Raw genomic sequence first — 25,275 nt, 5'->3', positions numbered from 1 at the left:
TAGAGCCTCCTTTTTCTGCTCCACCTACAACATCCTCAGAGCGGGGCTCTGATTGGACTTGGGGGTCTGATTCAATCTAAACCCACCTTGTGGGCAACTCTGGGAGTTTATGAGGCTCCAGTGAGGTCTGGAACCAGCCTGAAAATCCAAGTGGTTGTCAGGAGAGAATGTTACAGAGCACAGTCGGGCTCTAGGAGGTACTCTTCTTTCAAACATGCCTCAGAGGAAGCCTCTGACAAGGGAATGTCCTGGGGCTCTGGACTCTCAGCCATGGGCCTGTAGCGGGGGCTGAGGAGGCCCCCTTCCTCAGGACTCCAGTCCAAGACAGGGTCCTCTGCATTTGAGTTGAAGAAAGCCTTCAGCCTCTGGGGCTGCATCTTGTGGGCCACTGCCATGACCAGGCCCAGCAGCACACACAGCAGTCCTGAGGGGGGAAAACAGGGGTCTTGGCTTTAGTGTTGGTAATACCTATCCCAGGGGCATCTTCTAGGAGCATCAGGATAACTCCAAGGGAGGCCTGGGTCCTTGCCTCAGGGCAATTGGGGCTCACAGAGGTGACAAAATGGTCGAGGATAATATGGCTGACATTATCTGACTTTGCAAATTGAGAGGAGAGAGGGAGACAGAGAGAGAGATTGAATATGACCAGGGACAAAGGAGGAGTCATGAGGCGGTAGACAGAATAATGTAGGAGGAGAGAATAAAACTGTAGGACATGATCATTCAGAGCTGCATGAATCAGAGTAATACAGGGTTCTAACAACAGGACATGAGAAGGGTGTTTAGGGGAAGTGGGAGGGGACATGGGTGTGGAAGGCGTGAGAAGAAGCTGAGTAAAGAGTTAAGAGATGTGACAGAGAAGCTACAAGGAAGTGAGCATTGAGAAGAGAGCAGGAGGTGAGGAATATAAGAAGGGTGGGGTTCTCGAAAGGTCGAAGGTATCCTGACCTCTAGGAGCAGACTCTTTTTTTTTTTAAATTATTTATTTATTTATTTATTTGAGAGCGACAGACACAGAGAGAAAGACAGATAGAGGGAGAGAGAGAGAATGGGCGCGCCAGGGCTTCCAGCCTCTGCAAACGAACTCCAGACGCGTGCGCCCCCTTGTGCATCTGGCTAACGTGGGACCTGGGGAACCGAGCCTCGAACCGGGGTCCTTAGGCTTCACAGGCAAGTGATTAACCGCTACGCCATCTCTCCAGCCCTAGGAGCAGACTCTTAATCCTACTAACATGATGGTCCCTGGCCCCGCCTCACACTCAGCCTGCCAGTGCCTTAGGGGGAGGGTCTCACCTGTGATCAGTGTGGTCCAGAAGGCAGGCCCATGGTAAGTCCTCAGCACAGCAGTGCCCAGGTGCAGGGGACAGGACGGGGTGTGTGATGTGGCCATGGAGAAGAAGAACAGTGCCAACAGCTGGAAGATGCCAGTGGCCAATAGCATGTGGCCACCATAAACCAGCACTGGCATGGACAGCATCACATTGGCCAGCAGCCAGCAGAGAAAGGCCACCCTGGAGAGCGAAGACCCAGTGAGGAGTGGCCCAGGTCCTTCTACCTACTGGGAAGGCTGGAGGGGCCTGAGGATGTCCCCAATATACGCATGGAGCATTCATGCCCATGGGGCTCCCAACCAAGCACCACAGTGATTGATGCCAGTCCCTCCCATTTGGCACATCCACATCAGTGGAGGAGAGATGGGTCTAACACCTGTTTCCAAGTCTAGGCCAGCAGATCCTGTCTCATCTCCTACCAGGCTCACCACAGCATGGCGGAGGCATAGTGTCCTGCCAGGCGGTATTGGTTGTACAGGCCACATGGACTTCGTGGGGTGAACTTCTCAGCTAGGTAGAGCACAGGGTCTGGAAGTCCCTTCTCCAGTGCCTCCACGTACTCATCTGCATAGCTCTCACCCAGGCGCCATGTGAACTCCTCGTTGTAATGGATGGTCTCATTCAGCTGTTGCACTGGGGTCCCTGGTGAATGGGGTAGCTGTGCTTAGCAGGAACTCAAGGACCAAAGTGGAGCATTCAGCATCCACACTAGACAGCAGGCCAGGGGCTAACCTCAACTAAGAGAAGACAGCTCTGAACTGCCCTTCCCACTATCCTCTCAATGCCCACACACCCTTCTAGCCTCAGTGCCAGGCACTCTCTACCTGTGTACCATACCAAAATAGATCCTAAAGATATAGAGCGGAAAAAAGAAAGAAAGAAAAAAGAACAAAAAGAGATACAGAGCAGAGCACTCCCTCCCTCCGAAGGAAGGCCCTTCCTCACCTGTGAGTGTGACGTTGACTCCCCCGAGCCCGACCTGCAGCCCCACATCCACGCTGACCCGCCTGGGGCTGAAGGCTTTGTATGTCGTGTTGGTGTTGACCTGGCCCACAGACCACTCGGAGCTGAAGTTCACGGCTGGGATTTGGGAGTTGAATGTATTGGAACTCAAGGAGGTCTGGGCATTATTGGATTAGTCAGAAGGAAAGCTACAAGGGCTCCATGTCTGTACTTGCCATAATTGTACATAATTCACTAGCCCAGGACTGGCTCATACTAAGTGTGCCAACCACTGGTGTGGGATGAATAAGTGTGCCACAATCTAAAATTTTCCTTTGCTCACTTTCTGCTTACCCCTCTCCAACCCCAATTAGGGACAGTCACCCAGGCATTTGGGGGAGGAAGCATTAATACAAACCATGATGTTTAGGAAAACACAGATAGCTTCAACCCAGACTTTCTGTTTACCCTATTTGCCAAATCACTGTGCCAAGCAAGCAGCCCTCCCCATTTTCTCCACGCCTGTCTCCAGAGGCCTTCTGTCTTCATTACCACCCAAATGAGAATGTCAGTATGGTTGAAGAGATGCACACAGCAGGAATTCCCTGGCTCACACTTCTCTGGGCAAGGGTAAGAGTGAGGGGATAAGGCCATGCTGAGGGAGGTGTGTGGGCAGGGCCTGGAAGCCACCCTGAGGCAGCAGCCATCGTGGGGAAACAATGGGAGGAGAGACAAGCCACTAGGGAACTTCATGGGACAAGGGCAGCGGTGCTTGGCACTCACCCAGGATCACAGCCCCGATGAATAAGCTGGTCACCACCCGCAGCAGCCAGAACAGCCTCTGAGTCACAGGGTGGGTGGGTTTAGTAAGCAGCTCCCTCCTTCCCAGGTCACCCTTCCCACTTCCCACAGCTGGGGAGGGCCAGGCCAGCCTCTACAGCTGAGGCTGCTTGGTCAACTGAGTTTAAAGTGCCTTGCACATATTACATGCTCAATAATCATCTGATGGTCCAATGAGTGGGGAGCTCAGTGCTAGGCGTGCTGAAGAGGCCGTCTCAGCATTGGAGTCCCTTCCCCGAGTCTGCTTGTAGACACGGCCGTGACCCTCCTGCTCTGAGACTGACGCCTCTGTGGGGCTGGGTTCTCCGGGACTGGCTTTGTTTCTTACCATCTTGCCCCGAATGCCGGGAAGGATGATGATAAAAGTGACCAGTGCAGTCAGGAAGATGGTGGTTATGACAGCCAAGGTGGTGTCCACTGGGAAGACTGGCTTGGGACCAGGGTAGAAGGGGAATGTGTGTCCAAAAACAGCCATTTTGGCAGAGACGAGCAGGGGTGGTGATACTGCAATAAAGGCATTTATTAAGTTCCCTCTGTGAATCAGGCTGGAGATGAAGCCAAAAATAAACGAGGGCAAGCCTGTCATATCTGGATCAAACCTTTTAGTGCCTTACCAGTCTCCACTATCACTACGATTTCACTGCCCCTCAGCCATCCAGCTTCCCATCTTTTGGCTATGACAGTATGATGGTCTAGGCTATACTGCCCCAGGCTCCCTTCCTAACCCCTCCATCCTCTAAATTACCCTACCCTCACTACTCTTGAGGCTTTTTTTTTTTTTGTGTGTGTTTCTTCTGGAAATGTCTTAAGAAAAAGAATTCTCTTTTATTTCCCTCTAGGCTTTAGCATAAGCAGATCTCAGAACATAAAGAGCCACAGCCACATTCACTAGCAAATGAGGCCATAAGGGTCCAAGGCAGCGCAGATCACGAAAGATGGGCTTTTTTTCCTGAAGCTCCCACAGGAGCAAAGGCCAAAGAGCCCTGCTAAGTTCATGGCCCAGCTGTATCATGAGGTTCCCAGACCTAACACTGCCCAGATTTCTCAGGCACCCTGGCTGCTGTGTAGTGGAATGAGCTCCTACCCCAGGCCCAATGTGGGGCCAGGTGTTCTTCGATCCCAGCATCATCAACACTGGCCCTTCTTTTCTAGTCAAATTCTCAGGCTATGACTATGCTCAAACAGTGGTCTTCCATCTTCTCTGCCCGTCCCCTGATCTCTCAAAGCTTGTTTAACTCTAGTTTGCCCCTTCATAAACAAGGATACTAGGAAAATCGTACCTACTGTGTGTCATCAACTCTCAGACAGAATGAGCTGCAAGAAACACAATTTTTTTTTTTTTTTTTAGGCAAGCCCAACAGACTTCCTTTCTTATGAGAGAAACAAAGAGAGAGAGAGAGAGAGAACTGGCATGCATGGCCTCCAGCCATTTCACTCAAACTCCAGACGTGTGCACCCCCTTATGTGTATGTATGACCTTGCATGCTTGCATCACTGCATCTGGCTTAGGTGGGACCTGGAGAGTTGAACATGAATCCCTAGGTTCTGCAGGCAATGCCTTAACCACTAAGCCATCTGTCCAACCCAAAACACTATTGTTTCATATGGCATAAAAAATAAATTATTATTAAATTAAATTATAATAGCCACTATTGATATGACTTACCCCAATTCCAGAGATGTCCAATGAGGAGAAAAAAGAAGCATCCTAGAATTATTTTAGCTCTGTCCATTCTACTAATGTGATCTGTACTGGCATATCAGCTCACCCAGGAGGACCAGTAGTTTTGTCTGGAGGTATAGTGTCATGTAAGTGATATGGTGAAAGAGTAGGTTTTGGAGTCAAGCAGCTCCGAAGGCTTTGAATTCTGCCTCTATCTATCTCAACTTCTACAGATATGTACTTGGTTTTATTAGAAAATGAAATGGAGATAATGTTTACTTCACAGGGTCACTGTGATGAAATGCAAAGCAGTAAGACTGCTACTGGAAAAGGCCACCAAGGTGGGAAGAAGGAAACTTGAAATTATATTCTATTTATTTATTTTTTTCCAAATGTTCCTGCATAGATTCTGGGCTAGACTCAGTTTTGGGTCTAGTTGCAGGTCTTCAATGACCAATGTCATAACACGGGACAAGTAATGATTCCTTGGCCTGTGGTCTCCTTATCTCCAACTGAATATGAGATTCCTTCTAGTTCTAATGCTGAGACTCTCACAATCCACCCCAGCTCCCCAACCTGGCCCTCTTCTATGCTGGTTATCCTCTGATGCTGTCTCAGGTGGTATCATGGCATCAGCTAGGGGGACAGAGTTTTACATGAAGTTTACTTTCTTCTAAAGCGTTCAGCTCTTTCAACCTAGATAGTACCTGTCTGTCTTTTCTCCTGCCCTGTGAACTCATCCTCTTGGGTCATCTCGCTCCTGCTCCACTGCCTGCTTCTCCACCCTCCCCGGGCCCCTTCATAGCTTTTCTTTCTCTGCTGGCTCTCCCCAAGGCTCGGGCTTTCCCCATTTTAACACCAAGGGAACTCTCTCCTGATCTTCTCCAGTCTCTACACTGTTACACTCTTCCTTCCACAGCCAGACTCTATGAAAGCGGAGTTTATGCTGTTATCTCCATATCCTTATCCACTCCTTAGCTCTGCAACCCAACTTTTCCTCCTCCCCATCTTTTTGCATTACATCACTGGTGGGAAATCTTTTCCCCATCCTTGTCTTTTTTTTTTTTTTTTTAAGTAAGGTCTCACTCTAGCCCAGGCTGACCTGGAATTCACTATGTTGTCTCAGGGTGGTCTCAAACTTGTGGTGATCCTCTTACCTCAGACTCCTGAGTGCCACCACCACACATGCCTCCCATCTTTGTCTTTTGCATGACATCACTAAGTGGGAAATTTAAAGGGAAACTCTTACTTTACATACTTAAAAAAAAAAACTTTCTGTGATATTTGATACTGTAGAACACACCTTCCTTTTTCAAACTTTTGCTCTTTAGATTTCCATAATACCATGTTTTTCTGGGTCTCCTGCTCTTGGCCACTGTAGGCTCCTCTACTATTTTCTTCCTCCCTATAAAATGTTTATGTTGTCCAGGATTCTGCCTTGGCTCTCCTCTTTTAAAAGAAGAGATGGGGCTGGAGAGATGGCTTAGCGGTTAAGCGCTTGCCTGTGAAGCCTAAGGACCCCGGTTCGAGGCTCGGTTCCCCAGGACCCACGTTAGCCAGATGCACAAGGGGGCGCACGTGTCTGGAGTTCGTTTGCAGAGGCTGGAAGCCCTGGCGCGCCCATTCTCTCTCTCTCCCTGTATCTGTCTTTCTTTCTGTGTCTGTCGCTCTCAAATAAATAAATAAAAAATTAAAAAATCAAAAAAAATAATAAAAGGAGAGATGGCTTAGTGGTTAAGACACTTGCCTGAAAAGCCTAAGAACTCATGTTGGAACCTCCAGGTCTCAGTAGTCATATGCACAGTGACACAAAGCAGACAACGTTACACATGCAACACAAGGGGGCGCAATGACTGGCATTCAACTGCAGTGGCTGGAGGCCCTGGCATGCCAATTATCTCTCTCTGCCTGTCCATCCCTTTCCCTGCCTAATGTATAGTTATCAGGAACAACTCACCTGTCCCTGAAACTAGTATGTTCTTTCAAGCCTTCTTGCCTTTGCACATGCCATTTCCTTTGCTTGGAAGGCTCTATTCCTTGGCAAACACCTTTTCTCTCTTCAAGTCTCCGCTTGTTTTACCTCCTCTGTGAAGTTTTCTCTGATGCCATTGGGCCAATGCAGGTGTTCACTTCTTTAGCATTCTAATTGCATTTTGAACATATCTCCATGATCACAATAATTACATAGTACTCTAGCTGTTTGAACATATGTCTCGCCAATTAGACTCTAATCTCCTTGAGGGCAGGGACTTAATCTTCCCATCTCTGCATCCCCTCCATGTAGCATATACTAACCAAGCTCTGGATGGAATAAATGAATAGGAATGAGTTCTTTCCACAGGCAGCTCCTTCTGACTTTTCACACAAGAGGGAGCTATTCTTCCTCACTGTCCACATACACTCTCAGTCAACACTAAGGATCACCAACACACAAGCCTAAGGACTGGACAACAAGGGATTAATCCTCTCTGTGTTTAGTGATCCTGAAAAATTTGGCAAGAAACCACTTCCGCAGCTGGAGTCTTCCACTAGCAAAGACCCAAGCTTGAATGTTCAAATCTAATTGAATGACACACATCTGAACTCTAGCTGAAAATATACAACTAAGAACTTGATAAGTTGTTTTGTAAAATATTTGACAGTGACCTTCACTTATTTATTTGCCTGCATATAGGTACACACGCCATGGTGACCATGTAGAAGTCAAAGGACAACTTTTAGGTGCCCCTGCTCCACCTTCTTTAAGACAGGCTCTCTTACTGTTGCAAAAGAACTGACAGACTAAACGACCTGCAAGCTTTGGTTTCTGCTGGCTCTGCCTCCCATTGTCATGGGAGCAGTGGAATCTCAGATGCATAAACCATCCAGCTCCATATGGGTGCTGTGGAATTGAGTCCAGGCAGGCAGGATTTGCAAGCACCTTTAGCCACTGAGCCATCTCCCAAGGCCCAGTGTCATTTATTTATTTTTGGTTTTTTGAGGTAGGGGCTCACTCTAGTTCAGACTGACCTGGAATTCACTATGTAGTCTCAGAGTGGCCTTGAACTCATGGCAATCTTTCTACCTCTGCCTCCCAAGTGCTGTTATTAAAGGTGTGCACCACCACACCTGGCCCAGTGGCATTTATTTTAAAGCAGACTTTTTTTTTGGTCTAAGAATTTTCTATTTATCATACTCAGACTAACACCATTATATTTTTAAGAAAAGCTATAAGAAGTGTTATAAAATATAGAACATCTTAGTAAGATATGAAGATAAAGTGAGGTTGTTCATAGAAAAACTCATAAGTTGAAATTTCAACAAGTATTTGCAATATAAGCAAGTAATAAATAATGTAATGCATTTTGTTCAGGATCATATATTAATGTTATTCCTATATTTATTTTAATAAGTGGTTATAAAATTTTTTATAAGTATGACTCATCTCTACTAACATGATGCTTCAAAGAACCACTAACAAAAGGTTTTCTATACTCTAAGTACAGAATGACATTGTTAACTCACCAAAATTTCTTAAAGATGACTAAAGCAAAATGAGTTTGTGAATACAAGTTAGCTCACTTAATCTCTTCTAGTTTAATTTCATGACTTAGGTCTTCCTGATTCTACATTGCCTAACATAAATTTTTGTGACCCTGATCCTAATTTGGTTTTAATTATTAAGCTAACATGACTTCATGAGTAGATAAATTGAACTTAAGAAGTCCTTAGAAACCCTACTTTTCCTTCACAGTTTATTTCTCTTGAGACCACTTTTCTCCTTGAAAAGTGGAGTCTGACAGTAGAATTAGCTCTAATATGGCAAAATCTCGTATCAGTATTAACTTGATCCACTTACTCCTCATCTTACCACCATGACTGGTACACATAGGTTGTTTATGCTGATGAAAATAAGCAGACACAAGGGCTGTAGAGATGGCTCAGCAGTTGAGGCACTTGCCTGCAAAGCCCAAGGACCTGGATACAATTCCCTGGCACCCATGTAAAAAGCCAGCTGCACAACATGGCGCCTGAGCCTGGAATTTGTTGGAGGTTCTGGCACACCTATGGGTGTGCAATCATGCTCGCTAGCTCGCGCGCGCGCGCTCCCTCTCTCTCTCCTTCCCTTCTTCTCTCTCACAAATAAATGAAATATTTTTGTAAAAAGAAAATAAGCAGATACAAGACAGCCAAACATATACCTACTCACTTACAGAAACAGAGCGACACAGGAAGACAGCATGTTCAGTAACAGAGAAGCCTACAGGACTTCCTGAGAAGTCCCTGTGATAAACGTGTGCTTTCTCACTGAGATGAGCCAATTCCTTTCCTTTTGAATTTCTATTTTCTCACTTGGCCAAGAGGGATGTACCCTTTAATTACTAAAGGCTTCCCCCATGCTCAGTTGTGTTTCCAATACAGTTTTCTAGTCCTTACCTATCACAGGATGAACTGTGCATATGAGGGGTATGTAGAAATAAAGTTAACAGTTTTGAGGACTCAGCCTACTACAAATTTGGGTCTTTATGGCTCAAATTCACATGCTTTGTTAGCGATCTGTAGCCTCTTTTACAGCTTGACAGAGCTTTCTTCCTGAAGCTTTCCCTCTGCCCACCTCCCCCATCTATAAGAACCCATAGATAAGGGTGTTAGACCCGCATGACTAATGTTGCCAAGCACTGATATTGGATGTTGGAATGGTTGGAGTAGAGCCCATTAAAAGTGTATGGCCCTGGCTGGCCAACGGAAGTCCCTTTGTCAGAAATCCCTGTTCTAATCTTTCCCTTTTTTTGACCTCGAGGTGACCTGCAATTCACTATGTAGTCTCAGGGTGGCCCCGAACTCACGGCGATCCTCCCAACCTCTGCCTCCCAAGTGCTGGGATTAAAGGCTTGCGCCACCACGCCGGGCTTGATCTATTCTCTTAAGGAAGGTGTGTGTGGGCGTCGTTCCACTAAGGGAGGAGTTTAGGTGAGAATGCACCTAAGCTAAACTGCACCTGCATTGGGTCTGGGTAGACACCGGGAGTGCACCTCTAGGGGCCGGTGCGGGGTGCTGCACTGAAGGCCCTCAGAACCCGTCGGAACCGCGCCAACCCCAGCAGCCGCATTCCCACCCCGATCCACTCACTGTTGAGTGGCGTGGTTTGTCTTCTGGCAAGTGGGGAGCGCGTGGCCGTCTGGAAACGCACCCGCAATGCTCCTGGGGGCGGGGGCGGCGGACGCCAGCGCAGACTCGGTCACCACGATCGCGCGCTTTCTTCAGCCGGGGTCCCGTCCGGCCCTTTTCTAACCTAATTGAGGACCAGGTTGTGATTGGACAGACCAGGTCTGGGAGCGTCCCTGTCTCCCCCACCCCCCCACACTTCAGGTCATCCCCAGCCTTCTCTGGGCGCCCCCACGTGGCTTGGCGCCGCTGCCACTCACCACCAACCTCAGACCCGGGACCCCCACACGGTCTCAGTCCCCGGCGAACCCCCCTTCTTGACTCCCCGCCCGCGCCCAGCACCCCCAGGCCCTCCTCTCCAGGGCACACCCAGCGAGGCGGCTCCGCGGTCCCGCCAACCGGAGGGATTCCGACGTCGTCTTGGGGAGCAGTCTTTGGGGACGCCAGGCTTGGTTGGTGGACGGATCTTGAAGGACTGTCTTGCGTTTAGAACCCTGATCCGACCGTATGGAGAGGATCTGGGGACAGCCTCCCACACGGCCACACCCACCGAGCCCTTGGCACAGCCAAGACGTCCCCCAGCCGCGCCTGAGCCATCCCACGCGGACTCACCTGGCGCTCCCGGGCTCCCTCGGCGCGCGGCGACTGGTCCCGGGAGCCAGCCTCCCGCCCGCCCGCCCGTCCCGCCCCAGCGCCGGCCCTCTTCACCCCCGGCCCCGCCCGCCCGCCCCGCGCCGGAGACGCCGCCAGACCCGAGCCTGCAGCGCAGGCAGGCCCGGGAGACGCCGGAGCCGGTCCACGATCCTCGGCTGTGGCGACCACGAGGCCAAGGTCAGGTCCACGAGGGCTTCTCCTGGCCCACGGCTGTGCGCGCTCCAGGGAGAGGGGAGTTCCGAGGCCAGGACGACGGTAAGGAGGGGGATCGAGCTCATTTTCTGTGATGGGAGAGGTATTCTAGCCCCTTGTGCCTTCAATCTTATCCTAAGGCTAGAGAGCCCTGTTAGGGCCTGCCTTTTGCCGCACCAAAGTTTTGGGGGAGAACAGGATCTTGGGGACCTGGGAATGTTGTGTGACCTAGTTTGCTTGGGCCTAGAGGATTTCCTGGCACCAGCATGTCTTGCCAGAGAGGGAATGTTGGTTTTGAGGGTCCAGGCTTTCACACCCCTGCCTCTTGGGACCAGGTTAGAATCTCATCTTCCTCCCACCCCAAGTAAGGCCACCAGGTTCACCATTCTAGACCTTCAGGCTGAAAAAGTGGCTACTTAGGGCCAGAAACCAGGCAGGCCGGTACTCTTGCTTTCTCCCAGATTCTGCCACTGCCTGGGGCTTCGCTGCCTGGTTCTGGGATTGTGCCTTAATTTCCAGGTTGTTGGGGAGTTACCACACCCATGTGCCTGTGTAAATCGTCAAGGGCTGCCAACTCACAAGGAGAAGCTAATAAGCATGTCCACGCTTCAAGTTGTCCTCGCAGCCTGGCTTGAAAGCCCCGCTGCATGTCCTTAGAGGTGCAGTGGCACATTCATGTTTGAGACCAGATCCTGAAGACATGATAGGAAGGGCAGGGTAGTTTTAATTAAGGAAGGACCACTATGGCCACTTCAGCATATTCAGCCTTCCAGCTTCAACTATCCAGAGCCTGGCCCTCCACACAGGATCAAAGGCCAGCTTCTGGAAGACTGTCTAGGAAGGATGGAATGGTGGTGGCAGGACTTAAGATTTCTTTTTTTTTTTTTTAATTTTATTTATTTATTTATTTGAGAGTGACAGACACAGAGAGAAAGACAGGTAGAGGGAGAGAGAGAGAATGGGCGCGCCAGGGCTTCCAGCCTCTGCAAACGAACTCCAGATGCGTGCGCCCCCTAGTGCATCTGGCTAACGTGGGACCTGGGGAACCGAGCCTCGAACCGGGGTCCTTAGGCTTCACAGGCAAGCGCTTAACCGCTAAGCCATCTCTCCAGCCCAAGATTTCTTTTTTTTCTTCACCTGTTTAGAAGATGGGGAGTGTGGTCTCTCCTCTGACTAGATTCCCTATTCAGAAACCCTGAGCATGTACTTTCCTCACCCCACCCCCAATCTCCAGGTTGCCTTTAGGATCTCTCCAGTGGCCTCATGCCACTTAGGAGTCCTTGCTTTATGACAAAGGCATATTTACTCCCATGCGTGGAAGAGGGAAACAAAGATCCCATCAGATAACTGGCTTGCCACAGCACCAATACCTTACTTAGCCTAGTGTCCCAGCTCCCATACTGGGCTCTGACCAACATATCCTGTGGGCACCTGGGCCAAAGCAAGGGTTTCCAACTTTTCCAAAGCTAAGGTCCATGAAGGCAGGGTTGCTTTGTTATCACTAATTCTCCAGGGTGCCAGTCCATTCTCTCTTTATACAGTGAAGAGATAATGGTTTGTTGAATGCACTCTTGGGAGAGAATGAGTCTCTTGCTTTTTGCTACTCATTCTGATGGGCCCCTCCTACCTTGATTCTCAGGGACCTGAGAGACCTTAACCTTATTCTCTTGAACACTGTGGCTTATTCTTTTGTCCCCTATTTTTCTAGGGTCTCCATTTGGGGATATTCTAACACCCGAATACCCGCTGTCATTTCACCATGGGCTTCCACCTGGCTCTGGCCTGGATCTTCCTGGCTGGTCCGCGGAGCCCTGTAGGTGAGTACAGATTCGAGGAGCAGCAGAGGAGTGAGCATCCTCTTGTATCCTCAGAGACATGTCAGATCATCCTAATCCCTAGCAGACCCAGTGCCCCACGCATGGTGGGTGCTCACTTTTTAGCTATCGAATAAATGGACTAATAATGGATTGAAAATGATCTCTCCTGTTATGGGGACTCTTTCTCTGGCCTCTGTCTCTTCTCCTTTTTCTTTTTTTCTTTTTTTAATTTTTGGTTTTTATTTATTTGAGAGCAACAGACAGAGAGAGAAAGGGGCAGAGAGACATAGAGAGAGAGAATGGGCGCACCAGGGCCTCCAACCACTGCAAACGAACTCCAGACGCCTGCGCCCCCTTGTGCATCTGGCTAACGTGGGTCCTGGGGAACCAAGCCTCGAACCGGGGTGCTTAGGCTTCACAGGCAAGCACTTAACCGCTAAGCCATCTCCCCAGCCTTCTCCTTTTTCATAAAGCAAGTGCTCCTGGCTTGAAATGGGAAAGATTGATTAGCCACCCAATATAATAAAGCATCTTGGCATCAAATTGGACCCAAAGCTGAAGAGGAGTCACCACTTTTTTAGAATCATATGATTTTGGGTTAAGGGTATAGTAAAGTATTTGTCTAGCATGTATGAGACTCTGGGTTGATCCCTAGTACTGGAGGAAAATACAAAAAAAAAATTAAAAGACCAAAACTCCAAGCAAGATGATCCATAAGAGTTTCAGCTTTGGAAGTCTCTTATTGGAACCTGAGGGTACTCTTGAAGTCTGGGTCTCTGGTGCTACAAGGTAGGTTCAAAAGAGTAAGTCTTGCCCAGTGTGCTGGCACATACCTTTAGTCCCAGTACATGGGAGGAAGATGTAGGAGAATCATGAATTTGAGGCCAGCCTGGGACTGTAGCGCAATTTCCACATCAACCTGGGCTAAAACTTGAAAAAACACAAAAACACACAAAGGGTAAGTCTTTAGCAGACCACAGTGGCACATTGCCTGTTATTCCATGATTTGAGAGGCGGAGTTCAGAGCGATCTTTGAGTATATAATTGCTTGAAGCTCAGCTTGGACTATTTGAGACCCTGTTTCAAAAAAAAAAAAAAAATCAAGTATCTGATCTCTAAGATAGGAGATGGAAAGACAGGAGACAGAAAACCGGTGCAATGACCTGTCCTGGCTGATAGAGACAAGATAAGGACATGGTGCCTACAGTTCTCCCTTGCCACAGCTACTCATCTCTGAGTAGTTCCTCCCAGCTTCTGCCTTTCTTTGGCCATGAAGTTTCCATTTCTTCTTAGCTCTTGCCTCTTATTCAAAGATGTACTCTCTCAAAAGGCTTCTTCCTTGATCTGCCACCAGTTCACCTTACTTTAAAGATCACATGCATGTGGCTGTCCTAGTGCCTAGCCCAGCCCCAAATCCAAGGTCGCTTAACACATTCCTTGCTCAAATATCAGGACTTTAGTTTTTCTTCTTTCTTGACCGCCTCCCCCCCCCCCATGTGTGTGCACACACGTACACAGACAGAAAGAGATCTTGGAAATCCTGCCCTTGTTTCAACGAAATCAGAGAAATGGATTTCCTTCTTGGTCATAGAGGCTTCTCTGTTTTCTGAGGTGAGCAGAAAGGAAGTCTTGTAGTTTGGGGAAAAACATCCGGCTGGCCATCTGACCTGCTGACCAGGAAGATCCCTACTGCACCCCTGATTCTGGACCCCTCTCCCTCTGTCCACTTCCTTAGCTCTTTCCCCAACAGCGGAATGTTTCCTTCTCAACTGTGGTGTCTTCCAATAGCATCAAGAACAAGAATTGTAAGGAGGGAAGAAGATGTCCCAAAGGGGGAAGGGGCAAGGTGATGTACATGACCAATTCTTGGTCACACCCAAGAACCTGAAAAAAAGACCAGAGTGGCAGTACCACACCCCTGCCCTGGGCTCTGCTCAACCAGACAGTGCCAAGCCCCTCTTCACACTGCCTCTGCCCTGAGATGGGTACATAATGACTTGTTCTTCCCAGGTATGAGGTGTGGCTGGCTCTTGATCTGTGTGGTATACAGGGATTAGGAAAGGTTTTTGTCCTGCTGTGTCTCCTAGGGTAGTCCAAGCTCCTGCATACCCTTCCAAAGGACACTGCTCTCTTCCAGCCTCCTCGTCCGGCAAGGCCGTTTGCGCCCAGGCACTGTATGGTGCTCACTACTTTAATGGCAGTGACTTCCCCGCTGGATGGCCTAAAAAGTGGACTTGAGATTGGGAAATACTTTGGCCTTATTTCTCCCTCTGGGCTGTATCTGCCACAGCTGTGCTGGGGTCCATCTTCTGCTGTTCCAAGTGCCTGCCAGGCTCACAGGACCTGTTTCCTGTTGGCCTGCACTGACTTGCCTAGCTTCCCCCTTCCCTCCTTTGTCACACAGGAGCTCAGGACTCCATTTCTTGGGAGGTGCAGCGATTTGATGGGTGGTACAACAACCTCATGGAACACAGATGGGGCAGCAAAGGTAGGTGAAGGCCAGGTGAGTCCAAGGGCTAGGATGGTACCCATCAGTGAGGATTGAGGGCTAGTGAGGATCACAAAATGCCATCCACCCATTTCTAAGGTTTAGGATCCAAGGTATGGGGGAAGTGTGAGGGAGAAGAGGTCAAGAATGCTCCCTGAGGAGTCATTGATACCCTTACTTCTCCTATACCAGGCTCCCGTCTACAGCGCCTGGTCCCAGCCAGCTATGCCGATGGTGTGTACCAGCCCTTGGGAGAACCTCACCTGCCTAGTCCCCGAGTCCTTAGCAACATGGCCATGAGAGGGCCCGCAGGGCAGTCTTCTCTTCGAAACCGCACAGTACTGGGTGTCTTCTTTGGTGAGGACCTCAGCCTCCTAGAGGGCAGCCAGTGGGAACGGATGGACATCTCTGTGTCTCAGGAGGGGTCGGGGGAGACGAAGAGAGAAGTGATGGAGGGTCAGATTTGGGAGGGAGCAAAGATTGGGGCAAGAGATGGAGCAGGTCGAGGAGTAGGATGGGGTGGAAGCAGAGGAGGGGGGAGTGCCCATGCTCAGGGGAAGTCCAATTGGCAGAAGCACAGATGTGCCCCACCGTGGAAGAGGAAGAGTGGAGAAGGGACAAGGGCACCCCTTCATTTTGGCGCGGGTTTGGGATAAAAGCTGAGATGGTCTCCTTGCTGTTGCACTTGCTCCTAAAACAGACTGATTGTAGCAGAGGTCAAATGGGGGTGCTGGCTCCTGATGGCCATGGAGGGGGGCCATGCTGGCTCCTGTGTGACTTCCTGCTTGGCTGCAGGCCTCCAGGGAGGCTCCCAGCTGCGTGTTGGAGCTGGTGCTCACAACCCCTTTTGGCGATGTACCCTCAGTGAGCTTCTGCCAGTTGCCAGGGAGAATACCAAACTGACAATGACAACATCTTAGAGCAGGTGTGAGCACAGACAGGCCAGGAGAGACGCTATTGAAATGTCAAGGTTTGGACTTGCCCATAATGGGGTGACTCTTCCGAAGCTTCGAGGGAAGGACGACAGCACGCTGGGGGGGGGGGGGGCGGGCAGGGAAGAGACTAGTCCTCAGCTGGCCCAGAACCCCTCCTGCACTGTGGACAGGCTACCACGTGCTCTCGGACCTGGTGAGCGTGGAGACACCAGGCTGCCCCGCCGAGTTCCTCAATATCCACATTCCGCGCGGAGACCCCGTGTTCGACCCCGAGCAGCGCGGCGACGTGGTGCTCCCCTTCCAGAGGAGCCGCTGGGACCCCAAGACCGGACAGAGCCCCAGCAACCCCCGGGACCTGGTGAGGCCGGGCTGGCGGCGGGGCGGGAGCGGGTCCGGAGCGGCGCCCGCCGGGGCTCGGTGACCCGCTGCCGTCCTCGTCCGCGTCCTCGCAGACCAACCAGGTGACCGGCTGGCTGGACGGCAGCGCCATCTACGGCTCCTCGCACTCCTGGAGCGACGCGCTGCGGAGCTTCTCGGGGGGCCGGCTGGCGGCCGGGCGCGACCCCGCCTTCCCGCGGGACTCGCAGGACCCCCGGCTCATGTGGAGCGCGCCGGACCCCGCCACCGGGCAGGCCGGGCCCGGGGGGCTGTACGGTGAGTGCAAAGGAGGGGCCCTCGGGTTGACCGGGCGGCTCTGGGAGATGGAGTCTGCGGTGCCCCTGCAACTCTGCCGGGCCGCCCGCTCACCCGCCGCCCGGCTCCCGCCCGCGCAGCCTTCGGGGCCCCGCGCGGGAACCGGGAGCCCTTCCTGCAGGCGCTGGGCCTGCTCTGGTTCCGCTTCCACAACCTGTGCGCGCGCAGGCTGGCCCGGGAGCACCCGCGCTGGGGCGACGAGGAGCTGTTCCAGCACGCCCGCAAGAGGGTCGTCGCCACCTACCAGGTCGGACCCCCACCCCCAGCGCCCGGTGCACGAGGGCGCTCCCGCCCAGGGGCGTCTAGGACGGCCCCGGCCCCGCTCGTGGGGAGGCAGGCAGGCAGCGGGCGGCCTTGCTCCACTAGCTCGCCCCTGGCGAACTCGGGGTCCGTCCTTGGGGGGACGGGGGCCCCCAGTGCTCTCCTTCGCCCGGGCCTCGCGTCCACATCCCTAAGCCCTCCTTGAGCTCAGGCCCCTCCGCAAGCAGCCAGGCTCAAGGTGGTCCTCCCGCCCTCTGACCCCCAGAACATCGCTCTGTATGAATGGCTGCCCAGCTTCCTGCAGAAGTCACCCCCAGATTATGCAGGTGAGAGGCTGGGGCGCACGGGGGAGCGCTTGGGGGACGTGGTCGTTCGTCTTTAGGGCAGGGCTAGTGTGTGTGTGTGTGGGGGGGGGGTTACATGCCAGTGTCCTCTTCCCCTCTGACCTCAGGATACCGTCCGTTTCTGGACCCTAGCATCTCCCCAGAGTTCGTGGTGGCCTCGGAGCAGTTCTTCTCCACCATGGTGCCACCTGGCGTCTACATGAGGTGAGAGACGGGGCTCAAGTATTTTATGTCGTAGGAGATTGTCCACTGAGACAAATCTGCCCTCAGCAGCCCCAGGACAGGATTATATCGGCTTAAAGGTCCTGGTTCCTTCAGAAAACGGTGAAAATAGAGGGGAAGGAAAATATTAAAAATGTTTTACTTATTTATTTGAGAAATGGAGCGATAGTGAGAGAGAATATTATGGGTGTGTCAGGGCCTCTTACCACTACAAACCAATTCCAGGTGCATGTTTTGTGCTTCTGGCTTTACATGGGTACTGGGGAATCGAATGCTAATGGACAGGCTTTGTAAGCCCGAACCTTTAATTGCTGAGCCATCTCTCTAATCCAAAAATAATTTTTAAAATAGATGATTGTACTAGGTATGGTGATACTCTCCTGCAACCCACAATTATGTGTGTGGTGAGCTGGTTTACTGGCCTCAGAGGCAGTGATTTGTAACCCTGGCTAAGCCTGGAACTCTCAAAGATTCTCCTGTCTCTGCCTCCTGAATGGCTGGGTTACAGATAGACATGAACCACTTGCATAGCTAAAAGAAAAATATTTAAGACCTTTAATTTTTTTAGTTGTTCTAGCTGGGCATGGTAGTATACACCTTTAATCCCAGCACTCAGGAGGCTGAGGGAGGAGCAACATGAGTTTGAGGCCAGCCTGGATTATAGAGAGAGTTCCAGATCAGCTTAGACTAGAGCAAAACCCTGCTGTAAAAACCATATATACGTATGTGTGTGTATTTTTAAATATTATATATATCATAGATGTACATATATGCCTATGTAACATATGTTTATATGCATATATGTATATATATTGCAGTGGCTCATGTCTGTAGTCCAGTCCTACCACTTGAAAGACTGAGATAATCACTTTATCTCAAGAAGCCAGCCTAGGGAAAAATAGAAAGACCTCATCTAAAAAATAAAATAAATAAAAAGTACTGAAGAGTTTTAGGGTAGGCCTGTAATCTCAGCGCAAAGGAGGTAAGGACAAGGATCAGGAGTTCAAGACCAGCCAGGGCTACATGAAACCTTGTTTCAAGGAAAAAAGTGTGTGTGTGTGTGTGTGTGTGTGTGTGTGTGTAAAAGTATATATATATATATATAATATATGTCTATAGGATATATATAGTAAGTCCTCCATATTGGCAGATTCCTATCTACTTAACCAACGTCAGACTAAAAATAATTGCAAAAAAAGTTGCTTTGGTAGTGAAAATATAAACTTTTTAGAGCCATTATTAAATAATAAAGTCTAATGACTATTTGCATAGTATTTACTTTGTATCAATTATTTTAAGACTCTAGAGATGATTTAAACTATATGGGCTGATGTGCATAGATTATAGGTAAATCTGATGCCATTTTACAATAAGTACTTGAGTGTCAGTAGACTTGATATGTATAAATATCTTAGAATCAATCTCCAGAGGATACAAAAGGACCACTATGTGTACACACACACACACACATACATACACACGAGCACGCTTGCATACATGGAAAGGGGATGCAGACAGAATATTCTATGTCATTTTTAGATATTTAGCCAAATATAGGGTAGGGACCTCACAAAAGTCATATCGTTCAGGACCTACCAAGGTTAGACACCTCCTAAGGGAGCCCGTGGCCTGGCGCTTCTCACTACAGTCTTGGAGATTAGAGCTGATGCCTGACATCAGAACTCTGTGTGTGATCTCAGTTGCTATTCCCTGGCTTCTTGCATTTTAGGAATGCCAGCTGCCACTTCCAGCAGATCGTCAATCGGAACTCAAGTTTTTCCAAAGCTCTCCGGGTTTGCAACAGTTACTGGAGCCGAGAGGTCAGGGTTAGGGACACATTTGGGTATTAGTGTGTGTGTGGGGGGGGGTGTATATTGTGTCTGAAAGTGTGTAAGGAAGGCGGACAGCCAGGCTGAGATAGGCAGCTGGAATGGGCTAGGGTAAAGGGGACAGCCTGGGGACCTGGGAGTTTAGGGTGAGGTACTGACTACTCACATGTAGTTCCACTGTCAGTGCTCTCCCAGGTTTCTCCTCCCCATTGACAACAGTGGGTCTCTGGAAACCTTGGGAGCACCCCAGCCATACCAAACCCTTCTAGTGCCACTGAGCTATACCCTTAGCTTGAGTCTCTTTTTCAGTTAAGAGGACACTGAGTTCAGAGAAGTTCTATGACTTTTCCAAAGTCACACAACCAGAGCAAGAATGAAAATCTAGATGTTTTAGTGTCTTTGCCAACCTTATTGCCAAGTCTCCTTAGGAAAGGTTTTAAGGTCTCTTGTGCCCCAACAGCATGGGCTTTGGGGGAAAGAGGAATTAACCTGCAACTGAGGATTGTTCCACTGAGATGAAACCGAAGAGGACTGAGTTAACCCAAGGACGTGGAAGATATGGCAGAGGGACCCTGGGTGCCAACTCTGCCACGTTAACTTTTTTCCCTCAATTTTTATTAACATTTTCCATGGTTATAAAAAATATCCCATGGTAATACCCTCCCTACCCCCCCCTTTCCCCTTTGAAATTCCATTCTCTATCATATCCCCTCCCCTTCTCAATCAGTCTCTCTTTTATTTTGATGTCATGATCTTTTCCTCCTCTTATGATGGTCTTGTGTAGGTAGTGTCAAGCACTATGAGGTCATGGATATCCAGGCCATTTTATGTCTGGAGGGAGCACATTGTAAGGTGTCCTACCCTTCCTCTGGCTCTTACATTCTTTTTGCCACCTCTTCCGCATTAGACCCTGAGCCTTGGAAGGTGTGATTGAGATGTTACTCAGTACTCCAGTCTCTTCTTTCCAGCACTATGATACCTTCTGAGTTGTCCCAAGGTTACTGCCATCTGAAAAGAGAAGATTCTCTACCCAAAGTGAGAGTAGTGTTTAATATAAGGGTATAAATATTAAGAGAAGTGCTTACTGGGCAATTTGATAAGCATAGTATATACATTTATCCAGACATCAGCAGATGTTACATCCCTAGGGCTCATGAATACCCCTGTTTTAAGTTTTCAGTATCAGGGATGTATTCCCTCCCATGGAGCAGGCCTCCAGTCCAATTGGAGGGCAGTTGGTTTCCACCATGACAGATGTGCCACTATTGCAGCTGTTGGCTCATTTGGCCTGGCTTCTGCCACATTAACTTTGTTCCTCTCCTCCTCTCCACTCTCAAAGCATCCAAGTCTACAAAGTGCCAAAGATGTGGATTCACTGCTGCTGGGCATGGCCTCCCAGATTGCAGAGAGAGAGGACCATATGGTGGTTGAGGATGTGCAAGGTAAACCTGAGGCTTTCTTGGCCTCAGGACTGCCGGTAGCTGTGAACTTCTGGTTGGGGGAGGAGGCTCAAAGGGACCTGCCGAGCCAGACAGGGAGCACTCTCACGGCAAAGAGCTGCACTCATCCCCTGCTGAGAGACCTGCTAACCATGGCTCCCTCTGCATGGTCCCAGTGTCCTTGGGATTGGTTGGAGTATTGTGAGCTAGAGGCTGCATTGGCGACTCTCAACTCCCTTCAACTCTGTGGTCTTTCATTCTCAGATTTCTGGCCTGGACCACTGAAGTTTTCCCGTACAGACTATGTGGCCAGCTGCCTGCAGCGGGGCCGGGATCTGGGCCTGCCTTCTTACACCAAGGCCAGGGCAGCACTGGGCCTGCCTCCCATTACCCAGTGGGAGGACATCAACCCGGTACTCTCCCGGAGCAATCACACTGTGAGCAAGGCTCAGGACTCAGAGGGTGGGGTGGGAGGGCCTGGGCAAAGCTTTCTCAAACAAGGGAAATGGTACCAGAGACTAGCACCTGGTGAGGTTACTTTACTTTTCCCTCCCTTCCCTCCTTCCTTCCTTCCTTTATTTATGAGAGAGAAAAAGAAAGAGAGAGAGAGGGAGTGAGAGAATGGGTGCACCAGGGCCTCTAGCCACTACAAATGAACTCCAGATGCATGTGCCACCTTGTGCTTCTGGCTTATGTGGGTCTTGGGGAATCAAACCTGGGCACTTTGGCTTTGCAGGCATGTGCCTTAAGCACTAAACCATCTCTCTATCCCGAGGTTACTTTTCTAAATCTCACACCCCACAGTTGAGATTACCAGTCCAACAGGACTTGGACTTGACTTTTGATTCTGAAGGCCCAGATTCAGAAAACCTTTCTGGGCATCTGTCACACACCAGGCACTTATGTTATTTCTTTTACTCTTCACAATGTCCCCTAAGTGGGTATAGTGGGGTTCTTGATTTAGGGACAAGTTGTACTTTTATCCATTAATATTCCGGTCACCTTTTCACCCTAAGCAATCATCTGGGCAAATGGCATTGCTTGCTAGTCAACAGGATTTGGTTTCCTTGCCATTTTGGCATGAACATCTTGGCATAGTAGTGTGAGCATAGTTTATTGCATTTTTTCAGTTAATATCTTGTAGTGTTTTGGGAAGTAGAGATTGAAAGACTTAGAAGTGATATGCTGGGCAATGGCACATTGGCTATAACCTTAACACTTGGGAGGCAGAAGCGGGAGATCAGGAGTTCAAGGCCAGCCTCAGCTACATAGCAAGCCTGGGTTACATGAGACCCTATTTCAAGAACCCACTCCCCCATGGCTCAATCACCATGTAAGTCTGTAACAGCAAGTCATTGGTTTCACCTGAGCTTCACTGGAACGGAGCTGGTCAGACCATGAACAAAAGTAAAGAATGGGTAGAAAATACTGGTGCTGGGTGTGGTGGCACATATCTGTAATCCTAGCCCTCAGGAGGTTGTGACAGGAAGATCACAAGTTCAAGGCTATCCTGGGCTACATAGTAAGGCCATGTTTCCAAACACACAGGCAGGCACACAGCAAGGGTAATTAGGATTTCAAAAAAATTTTTTTTAAACTTTTCAAGGTAGGCCTCACTGTGCCCCAGGCAGACCTGGAATTCACTCTGTAGTACCAGGGTGGCCTTGAGCCCACAGCAATCCTTCTACCTCTGCCTCCCAAGTGTTGGCATTAATGGCATGCACCACCATGCTTGGCTCAATTTATTTATTTGCAAGGAGAGAGAGAGGATACAAAGAGAATGGGTATGCAAGGGCCTCCAGCCCCTGCAAATGAACTCCAGGTGCACGCACCACTTTGTGCATCTGGCTTTACGTGGGTGTCGAGGAATTGAGCCCACATCACTAGGCTTTAAGTAGGCCTTAATTGCTGAACAATCTCTCCAGCCCCTCAATTTCTTTGCGGGGGAGGACCAGTTTTTGAGGTCAGGCCTCTCTTGAGCTTAGACTGACCTGGAATTCACTGTGTAGTCTCAGGCTGGTCTCAAACTCACAGCAATCCTCCTACCTCTGCCTCTCAAATCCTCGGATTCAAGGTGTGAGCTAACATGCCTGGCTTTCAATTAAAGAAAAAAAAAACTACTTATTTATTTTCAAGCACACATTTGTATGTGTATGTTGGGGGGGGGTATGCCAGGACATCTTGTCAATCTTGTGTGGGTAGCTTGGGAATTGAACCCAAGCCGATAGGCTTTGCAAGCAAGTTCCTTTAACTGCTAAGCCAGCTTCCAAGCCTCTTAAAATTTTTTTAAATTATTTTGTTTATTATTATTTATTAATTTGAGAGCAACAGAGAGGAGAGAGAGAGAGAGAGAGCATGGGCATGCCAGGGCTTCCAGCCACTGTAAACAAACTCCAGATGCATGTGCCCCCTTGTGCAACTGGCTAACGTGGGTCCTGGGGAATTGAGCCTCGAACAGGGGTCCTTAGGCTTCATAGGCAAGTGCTTTTAGATAGAGTCTCAAGCTGTAACCCAGCGTGACTTTGAACTGATGGCTAGCAATTTAATTTTTTAACTTTATTTTTTAGTTCTGAGGCTTTTATAACACATCATGTCATGCAACTTTTTCATGTTCTGAGCTTGCCCTTCAGCTGCCATACTTTGTCAGACCAGATTATGTTGGGGACTGTCTATTGGTTAATCAGACTTCATAAAACAGGCAGTTGAGTCTGTGGGAAGGTTCCTATAATGTGTTAATTTATGTAAACTCAGGACACTCAGGACAGTGCCTGGGGCATAATAAGCACTCTCCAGGAATGAGTTAATTATTACTGTCACTTATTATTACTGTCCCTGGAGCTGATCCCAGGAGCCACCTCATCACCCAAGGCTGGGTGCTGGGGCCACTCATTCATCTTCCATTTTCAGGTGCTTGAGGTTACAGCTTCCCTGTATAACCAGGACCTGTCCCTGCTAGAGCTGCTCCCAGGAGGGCTCCTAGAGAGCCATGGGGACCCTGGACCCCTATTCAGCACCATTGTTCTTGACCAGTTCGTGCGGTTGCGGGATGGAGACCGCTACTGGTTTGAGAACACCAGAAATGGGTAAGGCCTTTATGGGAACTATCTCAGACTTCAACCTGGCCTGTGCTAAAGACCATCTGCTTGATTCTAGAAAGTCTCCACAGGACTTGATTCCAGACCATCTGGTTCTCTTTCCCCATGTGTCCCCTGGCTCTGAGGGTCTGCATCTGTTCTCAACCATGACAGTCCCCACCTTTCCTATTTTCCAGACTGTTCTCTAAGGAAGAGATTGCAGAGATCAGAAATACTTCCCTAAGGGATGTTCTAGTGGCCGTCACCAATGTGGACCCCAGTGCCCTTCAGCCCAATGTCTTTTTCTGGCTTACAGGTAAGTGACCAAGGAGTGACTGGAGAGGTGAGGGCCCAGAGCCTTGTCTCTCCTCAGCTGTGGGTATGGTGTGGACAGACAGCTGCTGCAAGTGTGGAAGTGAGCTCTGGTGCCCTTGGAAATTTTGGTTTGGGGTACCAGGGCTGCCACATTAGCTTCCTCTCTGTACAAGTCGAGGAGGTGCCTGGTGTTGATGAGTCCCACATTCAGCTGGGATAGGGTAGGAGCCAGTTGTGGCATTAGGAGGGCTAAGTAAAGTGAAAATGCCCCACTCCACAGCCATGACGAGGGAAACGTGTGTGTGTGTGTGTGTGTGTGTGTGTGTGTGTGTGTGTGTGTGTGACAAGCATGCAGGAGAGAGGGAGGCTGGGCTTCATTTTTGGCCTAAGCAGGCAAATGCCATAGTCTTCCTACAACGGCAGAGTGCTCCTGCTCCCGCCACCACCCTCCTCAGTGTCTTGTGTCAGAGCCCGTGGCCCATCACTCAGGGCTCTAACTTCTTCTGCCTCCCCAGGAGACCCCTGTCCACAACCAAGTCAGCTCACCACCGAGGGCCTGCCAGCCTGTGTACCCTTCTTCATTCGGGACTATTTTGAGGGCAGTGGATTTGGTTTTGGGCTCACCATTGGGACACTGTGCTGCTTCCCCCTAGGTACGGTGTTGGGTAGGCAGGGTGGGACTGTTGAAAGGTGTAAGCCCTGGGGTGGGTTGGAGTGGTTTCATGTATAACATCCCACACGACAGAATACTGTCGCTCAATGAGGAAAACATGAGGGAAAGGGACAGGAGAGATGTCTGGCTGCAGATAAGTGAGCTCCAAGGAGGTTTGTCTCCATGGTCTCCTGGGATCGTGCCAGAGCCCAGCTAGGTCAGAAGCCTGGGAGAGGACCCAATCTGTGCTGTTTGCTGGAGTCTGGGCCTAGACAAGTCCTCACTTGAGAAGCAGGGCTAGGACAAGGGCCTGGGATGTAGCCTTTGGTAAGGCTGTGTGCCAGTGAACCAACAGCCTGGTCGGATGAATCTAGCCTATAGCTTGAGGACTCTGTACGTAGTCCCTGGCTGGGAAGGGGCCTGAGTAGTAGAAGCAGGG

The 25,275-nt window shown here is 49.7% G+C and overlaps 2 protein-coding genes across 2 annotated transcripts in view; one reads left to right on the top strand and one right to left on the bottom strand.

The window, feature by feature from the left end:
• Positions 1-168: 168 nt before the first annotated feature.
• Positions 169-10,009, bottom strand: Duoxa1 (dual oxidase maturation factor 1). The gene is made up of 7 exons (XM_004660866.2): positions 9,886-10,009; positions 3,442-3,617; positions 3,057-3,114; positions 2,277-2,411; positions 1,760-1,973; positions 1,294-1,511; positions 169-424 (listed from the first exon to the last, which is right to left on the bottom strand). Exons 2-7 carry the CDS (start codon positions 3,586-3,588, stop codon positions 171-173), a joined length of 1,026 nt encoding a protein of 341 aa, XP_004660923.2. The 5' UTR covers positions 3,589-3,617; positions 9,886-10,009; the 3' UTR covers positions 169-170.
• Positions 10,010-12,526: 2,517 nt separating this feature from the next.
• Positions 12,527-25,275, top strand: part of Duox1 (dual oxidase 1) — a 32,446-nt gene continuing 19,697 nt past the window's right edge. Inside the window, exons 1-14 of the mRNA XM_045157440.1 lie at positions 12,527-12,584; positions 14,989-15,072; positions 15,265-15,429; positions 16,178-16,365; positions 16,460-16,661; positions 16,781-16,947; positions 17,227-17,287; positions 17,413-17,509; positions 19,257-19,347; positions 20,696-20,798; positions 21,060-21,232; positions 23,703-23,878; positions 24,067-24,185; positions 24,700-24,837. Coding sequence (XP_045013375.1) covers positions 12,527-12,584; positions 14,989-15,072; positions 15,265-15,429; positions 16,178-16,365; positions 16,460-16,661; positions 16,781-16,947; positions 17,227-17,287; positions 17,413-17,509; positions 19,257-19,347; positions 20,696-20,798; positions 21,060-21,232; positions 23,703-23,878; positions 24,067-24,185; positions 24,700-24,837 — 1,822 coding nt within the window. The remainder of the gene's footprint in view (positions 12,585-14,988; positions 15,073-15,264; positions 15,430-16,177; positions 16,366-16,459; positions 16,662-16,780; positions 16,948-17,226; positions 17,288-17,412; positions 17,510-19,256; positions 19,348-20,695; positions 20,799-21,059; positions 21,233-23,702; positions 23,879-24,066; positions 24,186-24,699; positions 24,838-25,275) is intronic.

The sequence above is a fragment of the Jaculus jaculus genome, chromosome 8, assembly GCF_020740685.1.
Source record: "Jaculus jaculus isolate mJacJac1 chromosome 8, mJacJac1.mat.Y.cur, whole genome shotgun sequence".
NCBI lineage: Eukaryota > Metazoa > Chordata > Mammalia > Rodentia > Dipodidae > Jaculus > Jaculus jaculus.
The sequence above is the reverse complement of the archived record's forward strand: the minus strand, read 5'-3'. Positions and strand labels throughout refer to the sequence as shown.

Bases quoted from the DNA above. Each gene is read 5' to 3' on its own strand.
- Duoxa1 (XM_004660866.2), bottom strand. From the start codon at position 3,588: ATGGCTGTTTTTGGACACACATTCCCCTTCTACCCTGGTCCCAAGCCA. The intron at 1,974-2,276 runs GTGAGGAAGGGC...CCCATTCACCAG, and splicing joins AGTCAACGTCACACTCACAG to GGACCCCAGTGCAACAGCTG. The intron at 425-1,293 runs GTGAGACCCTCC...TTCCCCCCTCAG, and splicing joins CTGGACCACACTGATCACAG to GACTGCTGTGTGTGCTGCTG.